The sequence below is a fragment of the Apium graveolens genome, chromosome 1 (genome assembly GCF_009905375.1).
Source record: "Apium graveolens cultivar Ventura chromosome 1, ASM990537v1, whole genome shotgun sequence".
NCBI classification, from domain to species: Eukaryota; Viridiplantae; Streptophyta; class Magnoliopsida; order Apiales; family Apiaceae; genus Apium; species Apium graveolens.
Window position 1 is genome coordinate 196,119,030 of NC_133647.1, and position 21,257 is coordinate 196,140,286.

General features: G+C 31.7%; 2 protein-coding genes and 1 long non-coding RNA gene across 3 annotated transcripts; 1 reads left to right on the plus strand and 2 right to left on the minus strand.

Annotated features, from left to right (window-relative positions):
* Window positions 1-14: 14 nt before the first annotated feature.
* Window positions 15-2,286, minus strand: LOC141714877 (uncharacterized). The gene is made up of 4 exons (XM_074518376.1): window positions 2,158-2,286; window positions 2,095-2,099; window positions 907-1,359; window positions 15-810 (listed from the first exon to the last, which is right to left on the minus strand). The coding sequence occupies exons 1-4, from the start codon at window positions 2,284-2,286 to the stop codon at window positions 15-17; spliced, it is 1,383 nt and encodes a 460-aa protein (XP_074374477.1).
* A 261-nt stretch (window positions 2,287-2,547) lies between these two features.
* LOC141676480 (uncharacterized) lies at window positions 2,548-5,784 on the plus strand. The gene is made up of 3 exons (XR_012557036.1): window positions 2,548-2,621; window positions 2,728-2,815; window positions 4,001-5,784. It is a non-coding gene; the product is annotated as an uncharacterized LOC141676480 (long non-coding RNA).
* Window positions 5,785-14,542: 8,758 nt separating this feature from the next.
* LOC141676488 (uncharacterized) lies at window positions 14,543-16,405 on the minus strand. The gene is made up of 3 exons (XM_074482143.1): window positions 15,644-16,405; window positions 15,299-15,488; window positions 14,543-15,157 (listed from the first exon to the last, which is right to left on the minus strand). Exons 1-3 carry the CDS (start codon window positions 16,049-16,051, stop codon window positions 14,628-14,630), a joined length of 1,128 nt encoding a protein of 375 aa, XP_074338244.1. The 5' UTR covers window positions 16,052-16,405; the 3' UTR covers window positions 14,543-14,627.
* Between the last annotated feature and the right edge of the window lie 4,852 nt (window positions 16,406-21,257).

The following is a 21,257-nucleotide window of genomic DNA, read 5'->3' on the forward strand; positions in this document are numbered from 1 at the left end:
TCTCAAATAGAATCTTATTTTTCAGCAGCCCCAACCAATGCTAATTGTAAACTGTGAGCAAAACAATGTACATAATAAGCATATGGGCAATTTTTAAGAAATATAGTCTGTAAACCATTAAATGCACCACACATATTACTAACACCATCATATCCCTGACCTCTCGTATTATGAATGTTTATGTTATTCCGTGTGAGAACATCAGATATTTCTTTCTTAAGAGTTAATGATGTTATATCAGCCACATTAACAATATTAAAAAAGCGCTCACGAATAATACCATGAACATCAACAAATCGAAGCATAATAACCATCTGTTCTTTATGTGATGCATCTATTGATTCGTCAACTAAAATGCAAAACTTAGAATCTCCTACTTCATCACAGATTTTATTTCTTACTTTGGAAGCACGGATGTGCAAAACATCTTTTTGTACCTTTGGAGAAGTATACATGGAATTTTTTGGTTCATTTTCCAAAATAACACTCGAAATATCAACACTTAGTATACCAAAAACTTTTAGCATCTCAATAAGATTACCTCTGTTACGAGAAGTTGATGATTCATCATGACCCCGTAATGCACATGCTTGCAAACTCAAGTATCGAACAACCTCTATAGTAGCTCTCATGCGCAGTCTATTCCTCTTTATCTCTTCCAACGATTGATAATTTATGACCTTATCAATATGTCTTGTAACATTGGTCAACCCATCAAGAGATGCTACTGCTTTTTTATGAGGTGGATTACCTTTTCCAATATGCACCAAGAAAGGACATCTCTCATTATCATTAACTATTTTCCAATTCCTGAATCAATCAATAGTAAATGCATATTATGAAGATGAATCCTTTTCAAACAGAAAACACGAAAAACAAAATGCAGCATCTTTTGAAACTGAATACTCTAGCCAGGTCCATGAGTTGAACCAAGATGCTTGAAATCGACGACGTTGATTACCAAACTTAGTAGGTGGATATTGATCTTTGTGTAGTTTAGGTTGACATGCTCCAAGTCTAATATATTCATGCCTAATGTCATCACGTACATTAGGTGGATACTTCCAAATTGGATGATGAAGACCCGGATCGCGTTCAAGAGATGCAAGATCAATACGACTAGTTATATTTGTAGGAGGAGCATTAGGATTAACTGTAGTTGTGGTTGTAGCAATAGGAAGATCATGACTAGCAACATGTGCTACACTAACAATAGTTGCAGGATCAGTGGTAGTAGTGTGAGTAGTTGTAGCAGTAGTTGTGGGAGTAACAGTATCAGCAACACCGGAAGTAGTTACATGAGTAGTATTGGTAGTAGAAAAATAAGAAAACAATGTCTTTCTTTTTCGACCTTGATTCCTGTAACAAAAATAAAATTATTTAATAGAATAAATTCACAATGTCTTTAATTTTAAAGAGCACATAGAGACTAAAATATATAATTCCTTTTATTATATAATTTTTGGGTGTTAGCATCCTAGCAAATTTAAATTTCAAATGACACTAATAATTAAAAAGTATATGGTAATCTGACGATTATCACTCATTCTAAGTACCGACACTCAATCTAAATTATTAAAAAAATATAGTAATATTAAAAGATTAACCTATTTAATCTAATTACGTATAATGTATTGACAATTAATACTCACAATTAATTACTTACATTAAATTTATACCTTATATGATTATAAATTAAAATAGAACCTATACATATATAATATAAATAAACTAATCTACAAAATTAAACAATAATATAAAACTTACATTGTGATTTGTGAACCAGAGAGGAGTCAAGAACAAGTCTCGGTAGCCCCACAAATTGCTTTATTATAATTTTATAAAAGAACAAAGCTTTATTCTAGTGATTTGCTTTTTCAATTAATAGCGGCAATACAGGACAACTGACAATCTAACATCACCTTCTGGCTTCTATATGTACCACCCAATCCCATACGTGCTTTTTTTATTTTGTTTTATTTTTGGATCTAAGTTTTAATGGGCTATCCAATTCTATAAAGTATAAAGCCGGATACATGAAAAACTTGTTGCGTTGGGATGAATATATATTATTTGGGTTTCAAAAAACTTTACCTGGGCTGGATGCATAAAAGGATGGATTAATACTAAAATTTAAATGGGCCGTAAAAATTTGACCTGGGCTGGAGCCAACTCCACCCAGCCCACGGTCTGCCCCTTTGGGAAAACCTCAGTTTTCAAATATCTACCAGCATTGTTGCTGTGAAGTTTCAAGAGAATAAGCAGACCTAACTTTATAAGTCCCATCTTTAGATCAAGCCCATATCATTTTATCTCCGGGTAATATATCTTTCATTTAGGATGCGAGATATAACATATTCTCTCCAGCACCTGCTTTCAGGGGCGGAGGCACAACAAAGGCTGTGGTGGGCTGTAGCCCAGGTAAAAAAATTTAATTTTTTTATATGTTCTATCCCAAATATTTTGATATCAGCCCAATCCAAATTTTCAATCAGTAAACACCTTAGACTCACGAACACGGGAAACACGACAGCGAGTTAGAGTTACAGAACATAAAAACACCAAAGTTCTACAATTAGGTATCAATATTCAGGAAATGAAGAAGAAGTAGAGACTTACATGTAACAAGAATATTCATCTTTTTCTCTTGATTTGTTGTTTATATTCTTCCCAATTAGGTTTTTAATTTACAATCCTTTTTAATCTCTTTTGCTCTCTTTTTTACAGGACATGTATAATGGCATCTCTAGGAAAAAAGAGGGGGAAAACACTATTTTCGTTTTTCAAACTAAGTGTATCTACACCTGTAAATGAGGTACAAATACAATCTCCATCTAATGTATGATGAACCTGTTTTTAAATCTCCAAAAATTGAAATCGATCTTAAAACTCTTGAACGAGATCCTGGAATTCGAATTCCTATATGGAAACATCCCGTTAATCAAAGAGATGAAATAAGACAAGTTCATATCAAAATGGGTCAGTATCAACCTAAGTTAGTAGAGTATCCAAGCACAAGATATGAAACACAGACACAACCTCGTATATTTCAATATTCGTGGTTTGAAAATTTTCGTTGGCTAGAGTACTCTCCAAAAAAGAATGCAATATTTTGTTTTCCTTGTTATATTTTTGAAAAAAATCACCTCGTCATCCCACATTTACTATTGATGGATTTAATTGTTGAAAGAGGGTTAATGATGGACCGAGATATCCACTTATATTGCATGTGGGAGTTCCCAATTCACCACATAGGAAAGCAGTACAATGCGTTGAAGAATTAACAAAAGTAAGAGGACATGTTGATAAAGTGTTGAATGCTCAAAGTGCAGAAGAAATTTAGAAAAATAGGTTACAACTTAAAGAAACTATTGAAAGTGGTCGATGGCTTAGTTTGCAGGCTTGTGCATTTAGAGGTCACGATGAATCTCCAAATTCTAACAATCGTGGTAATTTTATAGAGATGGTAAAATTTATAGGTCGAATGAATGAAGACGTTGGTGATATTGTCTTAGAAAGAGCTCCAAAAAATGTAAAATATACTTCACCGACTATTCAACAAGAAATTTTGCACATTATCGCAAATAGAGTCAGAGAAAAATTTGTGAAGAAGTTGGAGATGCAAAGTTTTGTATATTGGTTAATGAAGCCAAAAAAATCAGCAAATAAAGAAGAGATGTCAATTATTTTGAGATTTGTTGACCGTCTTGGTGTCTTACGAGAGTGTTTCTTTGAGATTGGTCCTGTTCCAAACACTAGTACTGCAACATTGAAAGAAAAAATATCCACTATTCTTTCTCGATATAATTTGCAAAGCTCTAATATGAGGAGTCAAGGGTATGACGGTGCTAGCAATATGTCAGGTTCTTGGAATGGACTTCAGACTCTATTTCTTAAGGAGTGTCCTTATGCATATTACATACATTATTTTGCTCATAGATTACAACTAGCATTAGTTGGAGCTTTTACAATGTTTATCTGTTTTTCTCAAAACTTTCAGTCATTGTTAATCTTATTGGTTGTTCTCCAAAATGGCACACTGAGTTACATTCTGCCCAAACTATTAAAATTGCTAATATGGTGACTTTGGGTGAGCGTGATACTGGAAGAGGTATAAATCAGATTGGCAATCTTCATAGGAGTGGTTCAACTCGCTGGAGCTCTCATTTTAATTCCATTTACAGTTTAATAGATATGTATGGAGCAACCATTTCAGTGCTTGAAAGTATTGTTGAAGAAGGTAATTCTAGTTCACTACGTGGAGAAGCAACTGATTGTTTCATAATTATAAGATCATTTGATTTTATTTTTACACTTCATATGATGCATAAAATTATGGGGGTCACTGATTTACTTTGTCGAGCTTTACAACACAAATCTCTTGACATTGTAAGTGCCATGGATCTTGTTTCAACTATGAAGACACTGCTACTTACCTTGAGGGAAGAAGATTTTGATCATCTCCTTTTGTATGTGCAATCAATTTGTCCAGAACATGGTGTCGAAATTCCAGATTTGGATGTTTTGTACAAAGGTGCAACATGTCGTTCATGCCAACAAAAAAACTCAATGACAATCAGCCAACACTATCATTTTAATATCTTTAATTCACCAATTGATTTTCAGCGAGCGGAGCTGAATTCCAAATTTAGTGATGGAGCAGTTGAAGTTCTTGTACTTAGCTCTGCGTCAGACCCTAAAGATAATTTTAAATCATTTAAAGCCGAGGAGATTTACAGGCTTGCGGAAAAGTTTTATCCAAAAGACTTTACTGAACACGAAAGGCATTACTTGAAATGTCAACTTGAGCATTATAAACTTGATGTGGTTCATCATGAGAGCTTTCAAAATCTGTTTATCATCAATGAGTTATGTTGCTGATTAGTCAAAACAAGCAAGTTGCAGCACTATAATTTGATTGACTGGTTGATTCGTCTAGTTTTAACTTTACCCGTTTCTATCGCAACGACAGAACGCTCCTTTTCTGCTATGAAACTTGTTAAAACTGCTCTACACAATAAAATGGAAGAGGAGTTTTTACAAGATTCTATGATACTTTACATTGAATGAGACCTTGTTGAAGATATCGATTTAAATTCGATAATAGATGAATTTTATTCAATTAAGAATCGAAGGCTGCAACTCAAATAGCAAGTAAGAATTGCTCAAATTTAATAGCTATGTTGTAAAACTTATATGATATCATCAAAGGTTTATGAGATAAGTCAGGCGATTTTCATTCTTGTTTTGCAAGTATAAAGCACATGATGGTTTGTTTTCTGTTGGTTACCACTAATTTGTGGCTGTTACTTCTTTGTGTTAGTAAACTCTATTTAATCTTATTACAGTACTTGTTATATGTTTGATAGCCTAGGTAAGATTATAATCCTGCCTCCGCCCTTGCCTGCTTTCATCATAAATGAAGTCCGAGATCAGATTATATTGGTTGCTTTGGCTTATTGTTGTAGAGACCTTGAGCCAAGGATCAGACCAAATATTGATCTTTCTGTCATTGCCAACTCTCCACAGGATTCATCCTTTTACCAGATTCCTAGTATTCCAAATACTACGTCATGAATAATTGCAGCACGGTCCTAGAATTGAATCCATGACATACGAATTTGAAAAATATTTTGCTTTCAGGACCCTGTCCAGTAGAGACCTCTCTCATTGTGAATCAAACGTCAAAATTGTTTACCAAGTAAAGCCTCGTTGAATTTTGCCAGATCACGGAATCTCATTCATCCCATGCATTTAGGTCTGCACATGTTCTCCCGCCTATTCCAGTGGATTTTCTTTTGCATTATTTTTTGATTCCCACCAAAACCTCGCCATGAGGGAGTGAATCTCTTGAATCAGATTTTCGGAAAGTTTGTAAACTCGATCCCATAATGTAAGTGGCAATCGCTTGATAATGACTATGCTTTCCTGCCGGTGGACTCTTACAAATAGAAGGCTATCATCTGCAAAAAATAGGTGAGTAATTTCAGGACCCTTCTCACTCGCCCGAACTTACATCACTACAACAAAACAGCTAAATAAAACCGCCTAAATACAACCGTTTTTAAATATGAGTGATTTCAGTTGAATTTAGCCCCGCCTCTTAAATTCAACCATATATGGTTGTATTTAGCCTTATTTTCTTGTGGTGCATATTGTTTTTAACTTTTCTTTAACCTTTGTTGTTGTATTTTCCATTCTAGGTTCATTAAGAATTTTGATAATCAAGTTCATTAAAAAATGTAGGCACACTAAATCATTCATTAAACTGTATCGAATTCTACAGCTACTTGGAGTAGAAGATCTCAAAAAAGACGACTTACAATGACCAAATATTAGCTAGCACAATGCCATAGATTGCAGAACACACGAAGTAACAGACCTAGTTTTCGTAAACTGAATCACTGTGAATTTCTAAAAGCTAAAACGGTGATACATTCAGCCTTCAGGAGCGTACATAACTACAGAGATATGCATAATTACAATATGTTGGAGATGTTACTATTAACAAAACCTAAAAAATGGTTCAGAGTTTATTGTGGAAACAGGAAAAATGAAAAAGAAATTAGTAATGAGCCTAGAGTAAGTAGTGAATCATCACTTTTTGGTTATGTCTGTCACTCGGATGCTGGATAAACTGTTTTTAGAACCCTGAAAAAGCTACTGGATCTTTAAACAATTTTTTCTTGATTATGTCTAGTCTTGATTCATTTTCAAGTTCTAAATTTCTAGTGTAGCTTTCGATTTTCACCCTGGTATACAACGTTAATTATTAAATGAGAATGATGTTTTTCGTATTTTCACCAACCATTTATCGCCTCTTTGCTTGTTAGAATAATAATATAAGATGTCTTCCTCTAACATTTCGAGGTTTTAGATGAGCTGGTTCCTAAATATGCTATAAGTTAAGCGTGGTTTGCCCATATCCGATCGGATTTTATCCTGGCTATGCTCAGGTCTGTTGGTGCAGAAATTTATCGCATGTTTCAATTCCATATTATCAGTAATCTTCAGTAATCTTTTTATTTTAAAGCTTGCTGAATATTGGTTGCTTAATCAAGTTGTTGGAACTAAATTGAAGAACTAGGAGACTATAATATTGGTTGCTGATATGTGGTGTTCTTATATTGTTTGCTTCACTTGTTCAATGATTTATGAAATTACTTTGCAGAAAAACAACAGTGGTCAAGTATTCAGAATGTGTAGGAAGTAGGAACGTTGAGTAATGATGTACAAATTGTACTAGCAAAATCGCGCTGAATGACTGGACCTGCATGCAATATTAGAAATATTGTATTAGACAACGGTTATTAACTAATGTCTTTTATTTTTCAAACCGATGTCTTCGCATGTGTAGAGAAAGGTCAGGGTTTATGACATCGGTTTTTAGCCGATGTTAAAGGTGAAGATAGACATCAATTTTCGTCACAGGAAGTCTTGGTATGTTATAAGGTGTGTTCAGATTCAAGACTATTCTCCTGCTTCCGAACACCAAGTCTATTAATAAGGTCCATCATCCATGTACAGGTTCGATTCCCCTCTGAGCATTGAGATCCTGCCTTGGAGTGTCTGTTTGGTTTCGTTTTACCTGATTCGATTCCCCTTACAGCATTGAGATCCTGCCTTGGAGATGGAGTGTCGTTTGGTTTCGTTTTACTTGATTCGACTCCCCTCTAAGCATCGAGATCCTGCCTTGGAGTGTCGTTTGGTTTCGTTTTACTTGGTCTGATTTCCCTTGGAGAAGATAAAAAGAATGAGGGCTTGTTAGTTGCTACATTGTATGATCATAGCACATGTTTCAACATACCTATTACTATGGAATATATAAGAACACTGGTCTAAAATTTCTGAGAACCAATGTTCTGGACTCTTGGCTAATTTGCTAATTTGAAGTTTAAACTTCACTGCTTCGATTTTAGAATAAAATTTTATGCCTGCACTAATTCAACGCTCTCCATTGTAACCGCAAAATACATCTTTTCGATAATATTGTATCGGGTGGTGAGAACTATAAAATACCTTATTTTATAGGATCAAATTGATAGTTTTCACATTAAATGAGTAATGTTGGTCATTCAAGAGGGTTGTAATTCGAGTCGGGCTGTTCGTAGGCAACTCAAACTCGAACTCGAGCCGAACTAGAACACAAGTTTGAGCTCGTTTGGTTAAATGATTTGAGCTAAGTATGTGCCGAACTCGACTAAACTCAACTCGAAACTCGATAACCTGACTCGACTCGCGCTCGAACCCGAACCCGTTTATAATTCTAAATGAATCTTGCTAGCATATACGGATCGACTCGTTTTCGACCAAAAAATTGAACTCGTTTAACTTAAACTAGGGATTTGACCCGGCTCGTTTATTAGACAACTCGAACTCATTTAGTAAATAACCGACTCAGTTGGACAAAGTGTAACTCAATCTTGTTAATTAAAACATTTTGCAGTTAATAATTACTCATAATTAGTAGGAAATATTAGTAGTTAACCCATCACAATCATAAAGTTATTACGAAACCAACTTGATCCCTTGTTTATCCCATAAGATTAAAGTATAATTAACAAAGCTTTAGTTGATCAGAGGACTAACGAGGATACAATGCTCATAAACCTATTTCAAGGATCAATCATATAAAAGCAACAATCATAATACAAACTAATAATAGAGGGAAGAGGAAATAAACTAACAAAATAAAATAAAAATAATTAATTAATGGATGTGCTGGGTCCACCTTGTCTGACCCAACTGTTGATAAATGATAATGATAGTAGTGGTAGATTATTCTATTTGTGGCAGCCTATTGTCTACACATTAAAATTATTGTTACGTACACACGTCTGAAATATTTATTTTTATTTAATTTTTCATGTAAGTGATTCTTCGATTTTTTTTCAATTTTTCTTTGTAGCACACTTGCACATAGATTTAGATTAACAAAAAATATAGATAATCACTTTTAATTAATTATGTTTGTACAATAATAAAATTCCTTAGGTATAATTTTACGTAATGAAAATATAGATAATATTATTACAGTATAATTCAAATCCCTTGGCTAAAATTCTAAAAAATGATGATATAACCGATCATTTGATATTTTAGTATTGGAGATGCTCTTAGTGAGTAAATTTTGAGAACATGAAAGTTAAGAATGAAGAAAATTGTTAAGCATTATTTAAATAAAAAATTTTGGTTTCACTAAGATGTATTAAAAGTATATAAATATAATAATCATCCGCATGATTTATCTCTTTTCGTTCTAATTCGGATCGCTAGTTTTGAGATTTGTTAAAATATAGACGTTTTTGTAATATATGTAATGAAAATTTTGAATTCAAGATAACAATTGAATTAAAATATAACCATATGCAAATATCATGCAAAAATAAATAAATATGATATTTTTTATTTTGTTATTTGAATCGATCAGTTTCTAACAAAAAATAATAGTTTAATCTCTACAAGTTTAATATATAATATTTATTTTATAATTTAGAAATTATATATTCAATTGAATATAAGATTTAAAATTGTACCTACAATATATGCTCAACAACCTTCGGTCCATTAATAAAAAAAAGGTAGATGCTCCGAAGGGTAAAACAACTGCTCCCTCTGTCCCAATTATTTCTTCACACTTTTTAGTATGTCGCATCCAATTCTTTATATTTCAAAACGTACCAAAAATAGTAAATGGGTCCCATCATTTTCCCACTTTTTTTACTTTTCACAATACTTTTACTCCCCTATCTCCTTTTTATACATTAAAAATCAATAGGTCCCACTACTTCACTCATTTTTCTTTCTCTTTTTCACTATTTTATACATATTTCTTAATCTCCGTGTCCAAACCAAACGTAAACAATTGGCCGGGACGGAGGGAGTAATTGGATAAGTTTATAATCAAAAGTCGGTTGCGCATACAAAATGTAACGCCCTAGATTTATTATGATAAAAAAAATACTTAACAGATTAAAACAACTAATTCAATCCGTTGCATGCTCTGTTATAGAAATCGGCCGATTTTTCAAAAATCGCCGATAAATCGCTCAAAAATCGGTTAAAAATATTTATCCGATTTGACCGATTTCCGATAAATCGCCGATAAATCATCCGATTTTTTAAAAATCGTCCGATAAATCGCAAATCGATACCTCAACCGTATATGTCCGATTTCCGAAATCTGTAACTCTTCAAATAACAAATGGCAAATGGGTGATTTATTTGAATAATATGTGCTCTGCAGTTGAATCTTATTGATTGAGAGAAAGGAGAAGTAGAGTAATAGGATAAATATAGCCCAGTAGTTATGGTGTTGCTTTCATAGAGCTGTTGATTGTTCTCTACTTAACGTTGTTTAGATTTTTTTCGTACTTGACGTGATTCATTTTATTGGCCTGAATTCAAATGATTGTATTCAATGATATTTTTTTTCATTATAGCATGTTCGTTTTGTAATTCGAATTCCTATAATTTTGTAAAAAATTATATTTAAATACATGGTCGACTTATTTAAGTCTACTACGTTTAATAATTACTCCTCTGTATTTTTTCTAATTGTTACATTTATATTTATCGATCAAATTAATTAAATTTTACCTAAAATTATATGTTATGCTAACATTATTTTAACAAACTGAAAATTACATATTAAAAAAATAATAAAAATTCTTTCCCGTGATAAATATTTTTATTTTATCAATTAATAAAATAACAATAAACTTCAGTTAAACATTACTCACTTCGTCCCAAATTACAAGTCGTTTTAACTTTTTACGCGTATTTTAAGTCGAATAAAAAATATAGCTCCACAAACCATTTTTCAATATTTCTTTTTTTGAATAAAAATATATATTAAATTTTAATTTAAGAAAAGAAAATTTAGAAAAAAATATACGGCATTATGAATTCTATACACCTTAAAATATGCGTAAAAAATTAAAGAAACTTGTAATTTACAACGGAAGGAATAATAATTTGAATGATCAAAAGTCAAACGTGATAATTAAAACGAGACACAAAGTAGGTGTGAGCAGAAAACCGCACAAACTGCAAAAACCGCCCGCATCGCACCGCAAAATGTGGTTTTTAATTTTCATGGTGCGGTTGCAGTTTGAATTTTTAATAAACCGCGCGGTGCAGTGTGGGTTGTGGTTTAAATTTTTGAAATGCAGCTCAAACCGCACCGCACCGTACCGTAATATTTAATATATTTTAAATAGCGAACTCATTTAATATGACTTAAGAGCTATGATAGACTTACGATATTTTTATACTTTTGATTACTTGCTCTCGTACGGGGAGATCGGTGGCTCAAAAAAATGACTGCTCTGCTGCATTAGCTACCAAAAATATAAAATATATAGACATTCAATTAACCACTGTTGTGCACTAGTTATTTTTTAACAGGTTGTAAAAATCATAACTTCGATTTTTGATTAAAATAATTATAATTTATATTTATAAGTTATTTTTGTTTGTAATTGAATTCCTAAAAAAGTTAAACTTTCCGGTGTGTAATTTCTAATTTGTATTATTGAAGAATATTGGCGACTTTATGTTATATTATTCGGAAATTTGATTAAATTTAAGTTTTGTATTTTATTTGAATTTAAGTTTTGTATTCTATTAAATTTGTTTGAACTTGTAAAATGTAAACCGCAATAAACCGCATCACACCGCACCGCATTTTCGTGATATAGTAATGCGGTTTTTGAGAGTACGTTGTATGAATGTAATTTGAAAATTTGATCAAACCGCATACACAAATTAATTTGCGATTTGAGGAAAACAAATAAATCACCCGCGCCGCGCTCACCCCTAATACAAAGGACTACTCCATGCAAGCTCTACAAACACGCATCCACACATAAATCACCAAGATTGATGTTCAAGTTTTAAACTTGAAAAGCATGAGATTTTTTTCTTCAACCAAAAAACAGTCAACTTTTTGAGGATCAAGAAAGTCAACAATATTCCTTGCTTGAAACTTGAGTTGGGACCTCACGCAGATCAATTCATTTATCCAATGCACTTTCACCACGTGTATCAAACCCCTCGTCCAAATCTCGTCGAATTAATAAAACCTCAATCCGATATATACCATCACCACGTACTAATTTTGTTCACACAAGGCAATAAATTGTTTTTAAATTAATGTTACGTCTTTGATTTTCATTTTACGAGTTGTAATTTATAAGATTCGAAAATCACATGAAATGACAGCCTATTACACGGAGTAGTTGAAAAGGTTATATACTCCCACAATAATTATCTTTTTTAAATTTTTTTCTTGTATATGATCATTTTTAATTTCACATATAAAAACGGTATATTATTTCAAATTTATTTTTACCGAAAGTTGTATAACAATTAATGAGGATTAAGTGAACATGATTGGATAACTAAAGTGATTAAAGGCGTGTTTGGTATTGCTGTTTCTTACATTAACAGTTTTTTGCTGAAAAACATTTAAAAAACTGTTTTGTAAAATTCAAAAGCTGGGTTTTGGGAAAAGTGCTTTTGGCCTAAAAATTGTTAGAAAAAGTAAGTCACCCCATACTTTTAGAAAAAACTGTTTTTTCAATTTTTGCGGGAAATTTCACCGTCAAACCTTATTAAAAACATTATTATTTTTATTTTTTTGCATCAATATATATATATATATATATATATATATATATATATCAAAAAAAATTAACAAACAGTCATCTGATTTTTACAACAACACCTTTTTCAACAACATTTTTTCTAACAGCACATCAATTTTTAACGTCAATATCAAACAGAGCCTAAGAACCTATCATTCTTTCGATGCTCGCTAACTTCGAGAATGTCTAAAAACGAATACTAATTCGTAAAATTATATGCTCCTATTTGCCAAAAAAAATGAGGGTTAAGTTATAATTTACATTCATTAATAATGAAAACACACTTAAGATGCAATATCTTTTCAAAATAAACATGTATTGTGGGACGGAAATAGTATAAGGTAAACTATTTCAATTACAGAATTTTAACCCTATTAATTATAATGACAAAAATAAATTTAAGGTATATCTGCATTAAAATTATATTTCAATTCTTGTTAATTGGATTAGCATTTTATAATTCGAAATACTTTATAATTTTTTTAATTTTATGGTTTTGGAGTCGTATTATAAAATTTCTTTCTCATGCAAAACATTTGATTTTATTGGTTTGGAATCTTTTAATTCTCGTTCAAACAAAAACAATTAAGTATTATATATCACCTAAAATTTGGTGACCCATACCTCTGCCACGACCTGTTCACGGCGGTCGAGATTGCACGAACACCTACCGTCACCTTTCTCCGTCGTGTGCCGATCACATTTTTCTATACATATTTTTATTCTTTCGAGATTGCACCACGGATACATATATTTATATTAGTATTAATTTACATTTTGATAGAATTTATCATAGCATATCCACTTTGTTCCCTTTACATAAACATCAAAACATTTTTTAAGTTTGGTTTCTTATTTTTACTCGTGTAAATTTCTTATTCGAATTTCAATTCCACAAAATTAAAATATCAATATTTTTAGCATTACTCTCGGAGTACTCGTGCTTGCAAGTTTCAAGCATCATTTCATGACCAATTTGTAGGTTATGTATGTTTTGATTTTGTTTAATTTCGTTATTACATGTACGGTACTTCTATAAAGTATAGTTTAATAATATTTTTTAACTTTTTTTTTGAATAATAGTTTAAATATAAAACTTTTATTCAGAAAAAAATTAAAAAAATATTATAAAGTTATAATTTAAACGATTATTGAAAATCATACCAAAAAAATATCGTAAAGAAGCCAGTTGGACGGAGGGAGTAGTGTTTATGCGGGTTATGTATATTTTGAAATATCAATATTTTTGAAAATTCTCACGATCTAATGACTTAAATATATTTCGAATCGTTAAATTCAATATTGTGTTAAATTTTTCGATTTTCATATATTTTCATTTAAGAGCGCTTTTAGAATTTTTCTCTTATAAAATCCTAGAATGTTCACTTTCTCTTCAATGAAAAAATTTACATTTTCGTATCGTATCTTTTTACGAGTATGTGATTCTATATATGAAATTATCTTTTGACGTAAAAAAAGAGAGCTAAAATTGGTTTATGAAATGTGTCTATTTAGCCTTTGAGATAGAGAAGATTTAGGTTATGGATTTGAGGATATTTTAAATAAGGTCGATTAAGACATCGCTTATCATAGATCACATATTTGATTATCCTTCCGCTTTATAATTTTGAATGAGGTAAATGTAGGAAATTAGGGCTGTAATTCGAGTCGGGCGACTCGTGAGCTCGCCCGGCTCGAACTCGTTTAAGTGGGCTCGACTCGACTCGTTTAGTTAAACGAGCCGAGTTCGGGCAGAAGTCCTGGTTCGTTTAATTACTCGAGTCAGCTCGGCTCGACTCGTGAAATTAAATGAGCCGAGTTCGGGTAGAATTTTAGGCTCGATTAAGTATAAAATTAAACGAGCAGACTCGCCCGACTCGTACAAGTACACGTATGTATAATTTGGTTATTAATTTTGTACAAAACAGAACATATTAGCAATAAGCAAAAAGGTTAAAATGAAAAAATCCAAAAATTTCAAGCTTTCTCCTTGAACAGAGAAGCTAATCCAGTAACAACAGCCCTTCCTCTATCACAGCTCTTCGGTTTAACTGCCGGAGGCTGCCACGGTACACTAATTGCCGAAATTTTCTCGTCGAAAACGGAAACATTCTCAGGCAATGCAACCAATTGTTGATCACAGTCACAATTTACACAACACTGATCATTATTCTCTACATTCTCAGTTTTCTCAAGAGTCTCCATTGCGTCGTTCTGAGGACTCGTAGTTCTGGTGTGAGCAGAGAGCCATTTGGCTCTCATGTACTCGAATTTTCGCCACGGGGGAATGTGCATTCCCCTCTTTTTTAAGCTCTGTTTAGCTGCCTCTGATACAATTGAAACTACTTGTTGCAGACGATCACTTCTTCCGACAAATATGTACGGTAAAATCTGAAGTATCGTCTTATAGTTTCCGGTTGGCCTAGCTATTTCAAACTCCGATTTGAAGTCTATATCGATTAACACTCGTTCTCCTTCCGCGATCACATCTATGTACTCATATTCCCCTGTAATATAACATTGTTAAGAGTATAAGATTCTGTTAGGGCCTTACTTACCACCTTCAGGTTTTAGTTCGACCGGTTACTTAACATGACGACTAGTTACTTAACAAACATAAGTATTACGAAGAGGAGTTTAGAAAGTACCAGCAGGATAGGAAGGAGATTTCTCCCACCGCGATTTACAGATCGAAGCATCGTAGCCTAGAAACAGTAATCCATCTGTAACAACCGTGATCAGATCGTCTTTTCTCTTGCAACTTTTATTTGTTTCGATGATTCTTGAAGTATCCGCTAAAAGATTTCTCTCAGCAACACTTGAGCACTGAATCAAACCCTGTAAATTTATCAACACACATCAATTTTTTAGTTGGTAAGTAGAAACAGAAAAAACACAATAACACCAACCAACTAAAACGTGTACCCAGTATATCCCGCATAAAGCAGAAGTAAAAACGAACAAAAGACAACAAAGAGATTTAAAAGTGTTACCTTGATCGTATCGGAAAAGTCACCGCACCAAGCAGTAGGTATAGAATCACCAAAACCGGAATCAAACTCCTCATCAGAACTATCATTGCTGTTTCCGTTAAAACAGTTACAACGACTTCGACCACATTTCTGAGCAACATGTTTCTCGTTACTGTCTTCGATGAAATTTTGGACCATTTTCGCCAAACAAACAGAGCTCGGCTCGAAGATCTCACCGTCTTTTCCGTACACTTCACTAGCACATATTGTTGGCTTCTCAGTGGTTGAAATTCGAAGAACATTCGGAAACTGCAGATCAAAAAGCCTCTTGAACCGCGATTTCATCACAGGCTTTATCGCTGCCTCATTACGGATACGTGATTCTTCGTATGATTCAGAATCAATTGGTTGAATCTTTAGCGGAGGCATGATTATAAATCTCGACTCATATAATTTATAACAAAATCTTACAAAATGCGAACGATACGATACTCAACAAAATCTATAATAATTTCCGTACCTCTAAAATAATACCGAATACTAAATGAAACTAGATTTTTGCTAGTCGTTACGATTAAAATTTTTCGTGAAAGACGTGGCGACGGTGTACATGAACACGAATATTACGTGCAGCTAAAGAAAAATCATTAACCGGAATATTCATTTGACGAGGTAATTCTTTCGGTGAAGATGGAAGCAGAGGTTGCTTAAAGTTTGTTATAGGCAGGGAGAGCTGTTTGTTTATGTTTGTGTGTTTGGTAGTTAGGGTTTGTTAAGTAAAAATGGTAGGAGTGTGTTAGGATTTATATAGAATGTGTTAGTGCTGACTAGGATTTAACAGGTGTTTCTGAGAGTCTGACATGGCATGAAGTTGCGGTTTTAGTCGTCTAACTAATGTAGCACGACCGTTGAGAAGTTTGGGTGATTTTGAATAACATTTTGGTTATGTGATAATTAATTTATATACTTTTGAACAAATGATCATTTTTTGTTAAGGTATGGAAATTAAAAATTCACTATTCACATATTTTAACTTCTGAAAATTTTGATTAGTGTCACTTGTTCAATTTTTTGAGTTTATGGATTTTGATTGGTTGATGCAATGATTAATTGAAGATATAGAGAGTTCCGAAAAAAATCTATTTATGTTTCGATGGTGTAGAATGGCCAAAATGGTGGCCGGAATTATGGACATTTTCCGGTCGCCTGTGACAAAATTACCATTTTTACTATACTGCAATCAAAATTTACATATGGTTCTTTTCAGCCTGACCTTCCAAAATTTTCAATACCCTCAATTTAATCAATTAATTAATAAAAAAAATACCCATACTCCCTAATCAAAATAGTGTAGAAAAACCAAAATAGTGGCTAAATTATGACCATTTTCCGGTCGGCTATGACAAAACTATTATTTTGGCCATCATTCATAATCAAAATTTACGTATTATTTTTTTGAACGATCTCTCGAAACTTTTGACATCCTCAATTTCATCAATTCATTAACGAATTCAAATCCCAAATTAAAGAAGTTTAGGTTGTTCGTCAAAAAATAATGGTAGGATGTGGATCAAAATTTTGAAATGTTTAATAATCCCAATAATTTAAAAAATAGATCAGGACCTAGATAATAAAAGGCATATGAGGGGCTTTTAAATTAATTTCCCTTTTATGTTTAGAGTGGGTTTAGATGATTCATTTAAAGAAAATTGTGTATACACTACAAGCTGCTATCTATTTACATCTTTATTTGTTTGTTTCTGGGCGATATAAGGTGTTCATCGTTGTTTACACAGTTGCATATTCACAAGTCATGTATTATTAAATAGTACTCCCTTTGTACCGAAATTCTTTTCCCATTTTGAATTTTGTCATTGTTCACCTTAAGCGATTGACTATTAATTTACGGTTAATCTATAAGATCAAACATAGTCATGAGTAATCTTGTTGTATTCGTGTTTACGAGTACTTTAATGCAGTGAAGTTTTTATATTTAATACTAATACGAAATTAAAGATATTAACAATAAAAAACGTGCATTGGCAAACGTGTCCGACACAAATGGGAAAAATATTTAGGGACAGAGGGAGTAGAATGTAAGATATCTTTTTTGTCCTTGTCAATTAATGGTCTTGTCTATTTTGCTTTTTTTTTTTTTAAATTTAGTCTTGTCTTTTAGTTCAATATAACGTAACATATTCTTGAAAAATAAAATATAGCACATTGTTATAGTTTTATCCTTATTTTGTAATTTGGTTGACATTCTATTTTCTCATCTTGAGCTTTAAATTATTAATAAAATATGTGTTTTCAAGTATGAACGAATCCAGAAATATATTTTCATATCGATCAAATCTTGGAAAGACATTCTTATAATTTTGAATTTTATGCGGACTCTTTTATATATTTTCAAAAAATTTAGTGATCAAAAAAATTAAAATTTAGGGGACACGTATCCCCCGATACTCTTAACTAGATCCGCCCATGTTTCCAAGTAATATGAGAAATAGGTTCGTTTGATTTTTTTTTAATAACTTATAAATTAAAATTATATATTTTTTAACTTATAAATCACTATTTAATACTCCCTCCACCCCTCTCAATTCTTTACATTGGGGGACGGGGGCTCGACACGTACTTTAATGCTTTTATTAAATGCAGTTGCATAAATCTTTTTTATTTTTTTTTCAAATAAAAATATAATGTTCAAACTTTTATATAAAAAAAGAAAATTTTAAAAATAAATTACAGAAATATAATTTATAGTTATCTTAAAATGCATGTTAAACATGTGAAAAAACTGTTAAGAAATGGGGGAGACGGAAGTAGTTCTCGGTAAAAGGTGGATGTTTAGAGCTATAGAGCATATATATTGTGAATAATTAATCTTACCGAAGAATAGGAAAAATAAAAGAAAAGTTAGTAACAACATTGTAATCATCAAAACTAAAAACAAATTATTGTATTATCACAAAATGCCATATAAAATAAGAAACAAAAGTGAAATATAAAGTAAACATAGAGATCCAACAACCATACATACATGCAGGTGAGGTGATGCAATAATATATAATTTGAGGTTGTGTGTTAATGAGTTAGGGAGACTGCCTAGCCAAAATAGGGGTGAGGTAAAGAAGGGGGACCAAAAACAAGTGTCCTATTCTATCAAAGTTAATTATGGCAGTTGAGTTAAAGGGAGGGGTTTGGTTTATAAATAAGATGCTCATCTGGGTCCTCAGCTACTCCTCTCTACTCATTTCCATTTTTTAATTTTTCATGGTAGATCAAGTATCAAATCCAAGTGGAGGAGACTACTCATGCACCATCATAATACCCTTCCGTTGATTTGGACGAGTACTCGGACTAGTATTCAGAATTTAGAAATTAGAAATGAACTGATTTAGGGGTGTATTGAACTAGAATTTTAAATGATTTTTTTTATATTCATGAAATCCAGGTGTATTCAACTGAGATTTTAAAAAATATACCGGAATTTTATGATATTTAACTAGGATTTTAAATTATGCTACAAAATTTGGTGGTATTCAATCGGGATTTTAAATCATGCTTAAAAATCTGAAGGTATTCAACTCGGATTATTTAAAATCCATTAAAATCTGATGGTATTCACATGCTGACAGATTTTTTTGGACTTCATAAAATGATGAATTTTATGGCATTTTTCAATATATTTTATGGTTTTTGAAATCCCACCATATACATGAGATTTTGAAGGATTGTGTTTAAATCCTAAAGACTCTTCATCAACTTTACGACATTTTATCTAGAATCCACGTAAAATCAAAATCTGATATAATTCATTAAAATCCATGGATTATATATAATACATTAAAATCCTGGTTCAATACACCCCTTAAATTCAAGCATGTGCGCGGTCAAGCATCCGTGAATCGATCAATTACTCGAATTTCGAAGAACGATCTGAGTTTATTGATTGAGAAATTCGTGGTAATTCTCATTTTATCGGCATTTCATTCATGAGTTATTTTTGAGATGCATTGATCAATTACCACTTGTTTTTATATTTACTATACAGGAGATTATAGATTGAAAACAAAGGATTATATAAACATTAACCATTTGCAAACATAATTAATAGAGGCAAATGTCATTCATAATGCTTGCTACTCTATTATCTTTAAAAATAAAGACCCCATTTGTTGGCCTACCAAACTCCACTGTCTTGTATAGCTATTCAATATTTCAATCTCCATCTCCGTCTCCATCTTATCCCTCAATGTATGCAAGTATGTTATTTTATTATTACACACTCCCTTATTTTTTGGGATTTTTTAAATAAAATTAATTAAAATGATTCATTTTTTAAAAGTTGATCTATTTTAACCGATCACATACTCAATATGTGGGTGGAGTAATTATTTTATATGAGATATTCAACTCCCAACTGTTATATAGGAAATAACCAACTATCAGTGGACTATATTATACAAATTAGGACAATGGAGTCAATTAGCGGCCACTTTTTTCACAATTATTATTTTTGTTAATTTTTTTAAAAAAAATGATTTTTTTTTTAATCATTTTTTCCTTATTTTTACATATTGAAGATAGAGTTATGTGACAAATGTATGTTATAATATGCCACATTATATTAAATACCGACTTGCATTGTACATGTAAAATAGGATTTTTGAGGTGAATGTGAAAAATTCATACTTATAAATAAATATGATATAATACAAAAATCGTTCCTCTTAAACCATCACCTATTAAAATTTAGTCAAAAATAATTTTGTTATTATTATTTATTTATTGTTTTTGTTTATCTTGTTATTGTTTCTGTAGTTTGTCACATTGATAACTGCTCAAACATTATCTTCTCGGTCAGTTTTCAACTATTCATAATAAATAATGTTTGTTTTGTTTGTTTCTGTTTAGAGTATTTAATATACTACATGGTTATTTACACAAAAAACTCTCTCAACAACAATAATGTGAGGAAGATTTAAAAACATTGACTATTTTCCCATGACAATATCAAAGTGGAACACACTATGACCAATCTTATATATTACCCACCTGCAAGATATATAAAAGCTTATACATTATTCATTAATTAAAAAAAATAAATCACATGATCTGTGGAATCATATACAATACATCATACAGGGTAAGATATTATATTCAGTCTCACTCAATCTACTTATCCTGATTTTTAAAAAAAATAAAAATTAGACAAATTTTGATCAAAGTTAAGAATGACTAAAATACATATGTATTGTTAAAAAATATCAAGATATTTAGTATTTTTGTCATACATAACTTTTGAATTTATTTTAAATTTATTACTTAATTTATGAAAATTTAAGTAAACCAGTTAGAGCGATAAATTAATTTCACAAACAATTTAAATCATGTTACTCACCCTGACCCTGTCCCTAAAAACGTTTCCTATTTTTCTTGGACACGTTTGTCAATGCACAATTTTGATTGTTAATATCTTTAATTTCGTATTAGTATTAAATATAAAAATTTCGTTGTATTAAATTACTTATAAATATGAATCCAATAAGATCACGTATGACAAGTCAAAACAGACAATGTTTTTTGGCACGGAGGGAGTAATAATTTAAGGGAATAAAGGGAATAATAT

Bases quoted from the DNA above. Each gene is read 5' to 3' on its own strand.
- LOC141714877 (XM_074518376.1), bottom strand. From the start codon at position 2,286: ATGGGACTTATAAAGTTAGGTCTGCTTATTCTCTTGAAACTTCACAGC. The intron at 811-906 runs GTATTCAGTTTC...TGATTGATTCAG, and splicing joins AACTCATGGACCTGGCTAGA to GAATTGGAAAATAGTTAATG.
- LOC141676488 (XM_074482143.1), bottom strand. From the start codon at position 16,051: ATGCCTCCGCTAAAGATTCAACCAATTGATTCTGAATCATACGAAGAA. The intron at 15,489-15,643 runs GTAACACTTTTA...ATAAATTTACAG, and splicing joins ACTTTTCCGATACGATCAAG to GGTTTGATTCAGTGCTCAAG. The intron at 15,158-15,298 runs GTACTTTCTAAA...GTTATATTACAG, and splicing joins ATCTCCTTCCTATCCTGCTG to GGGAATATGAGTACATAGAT.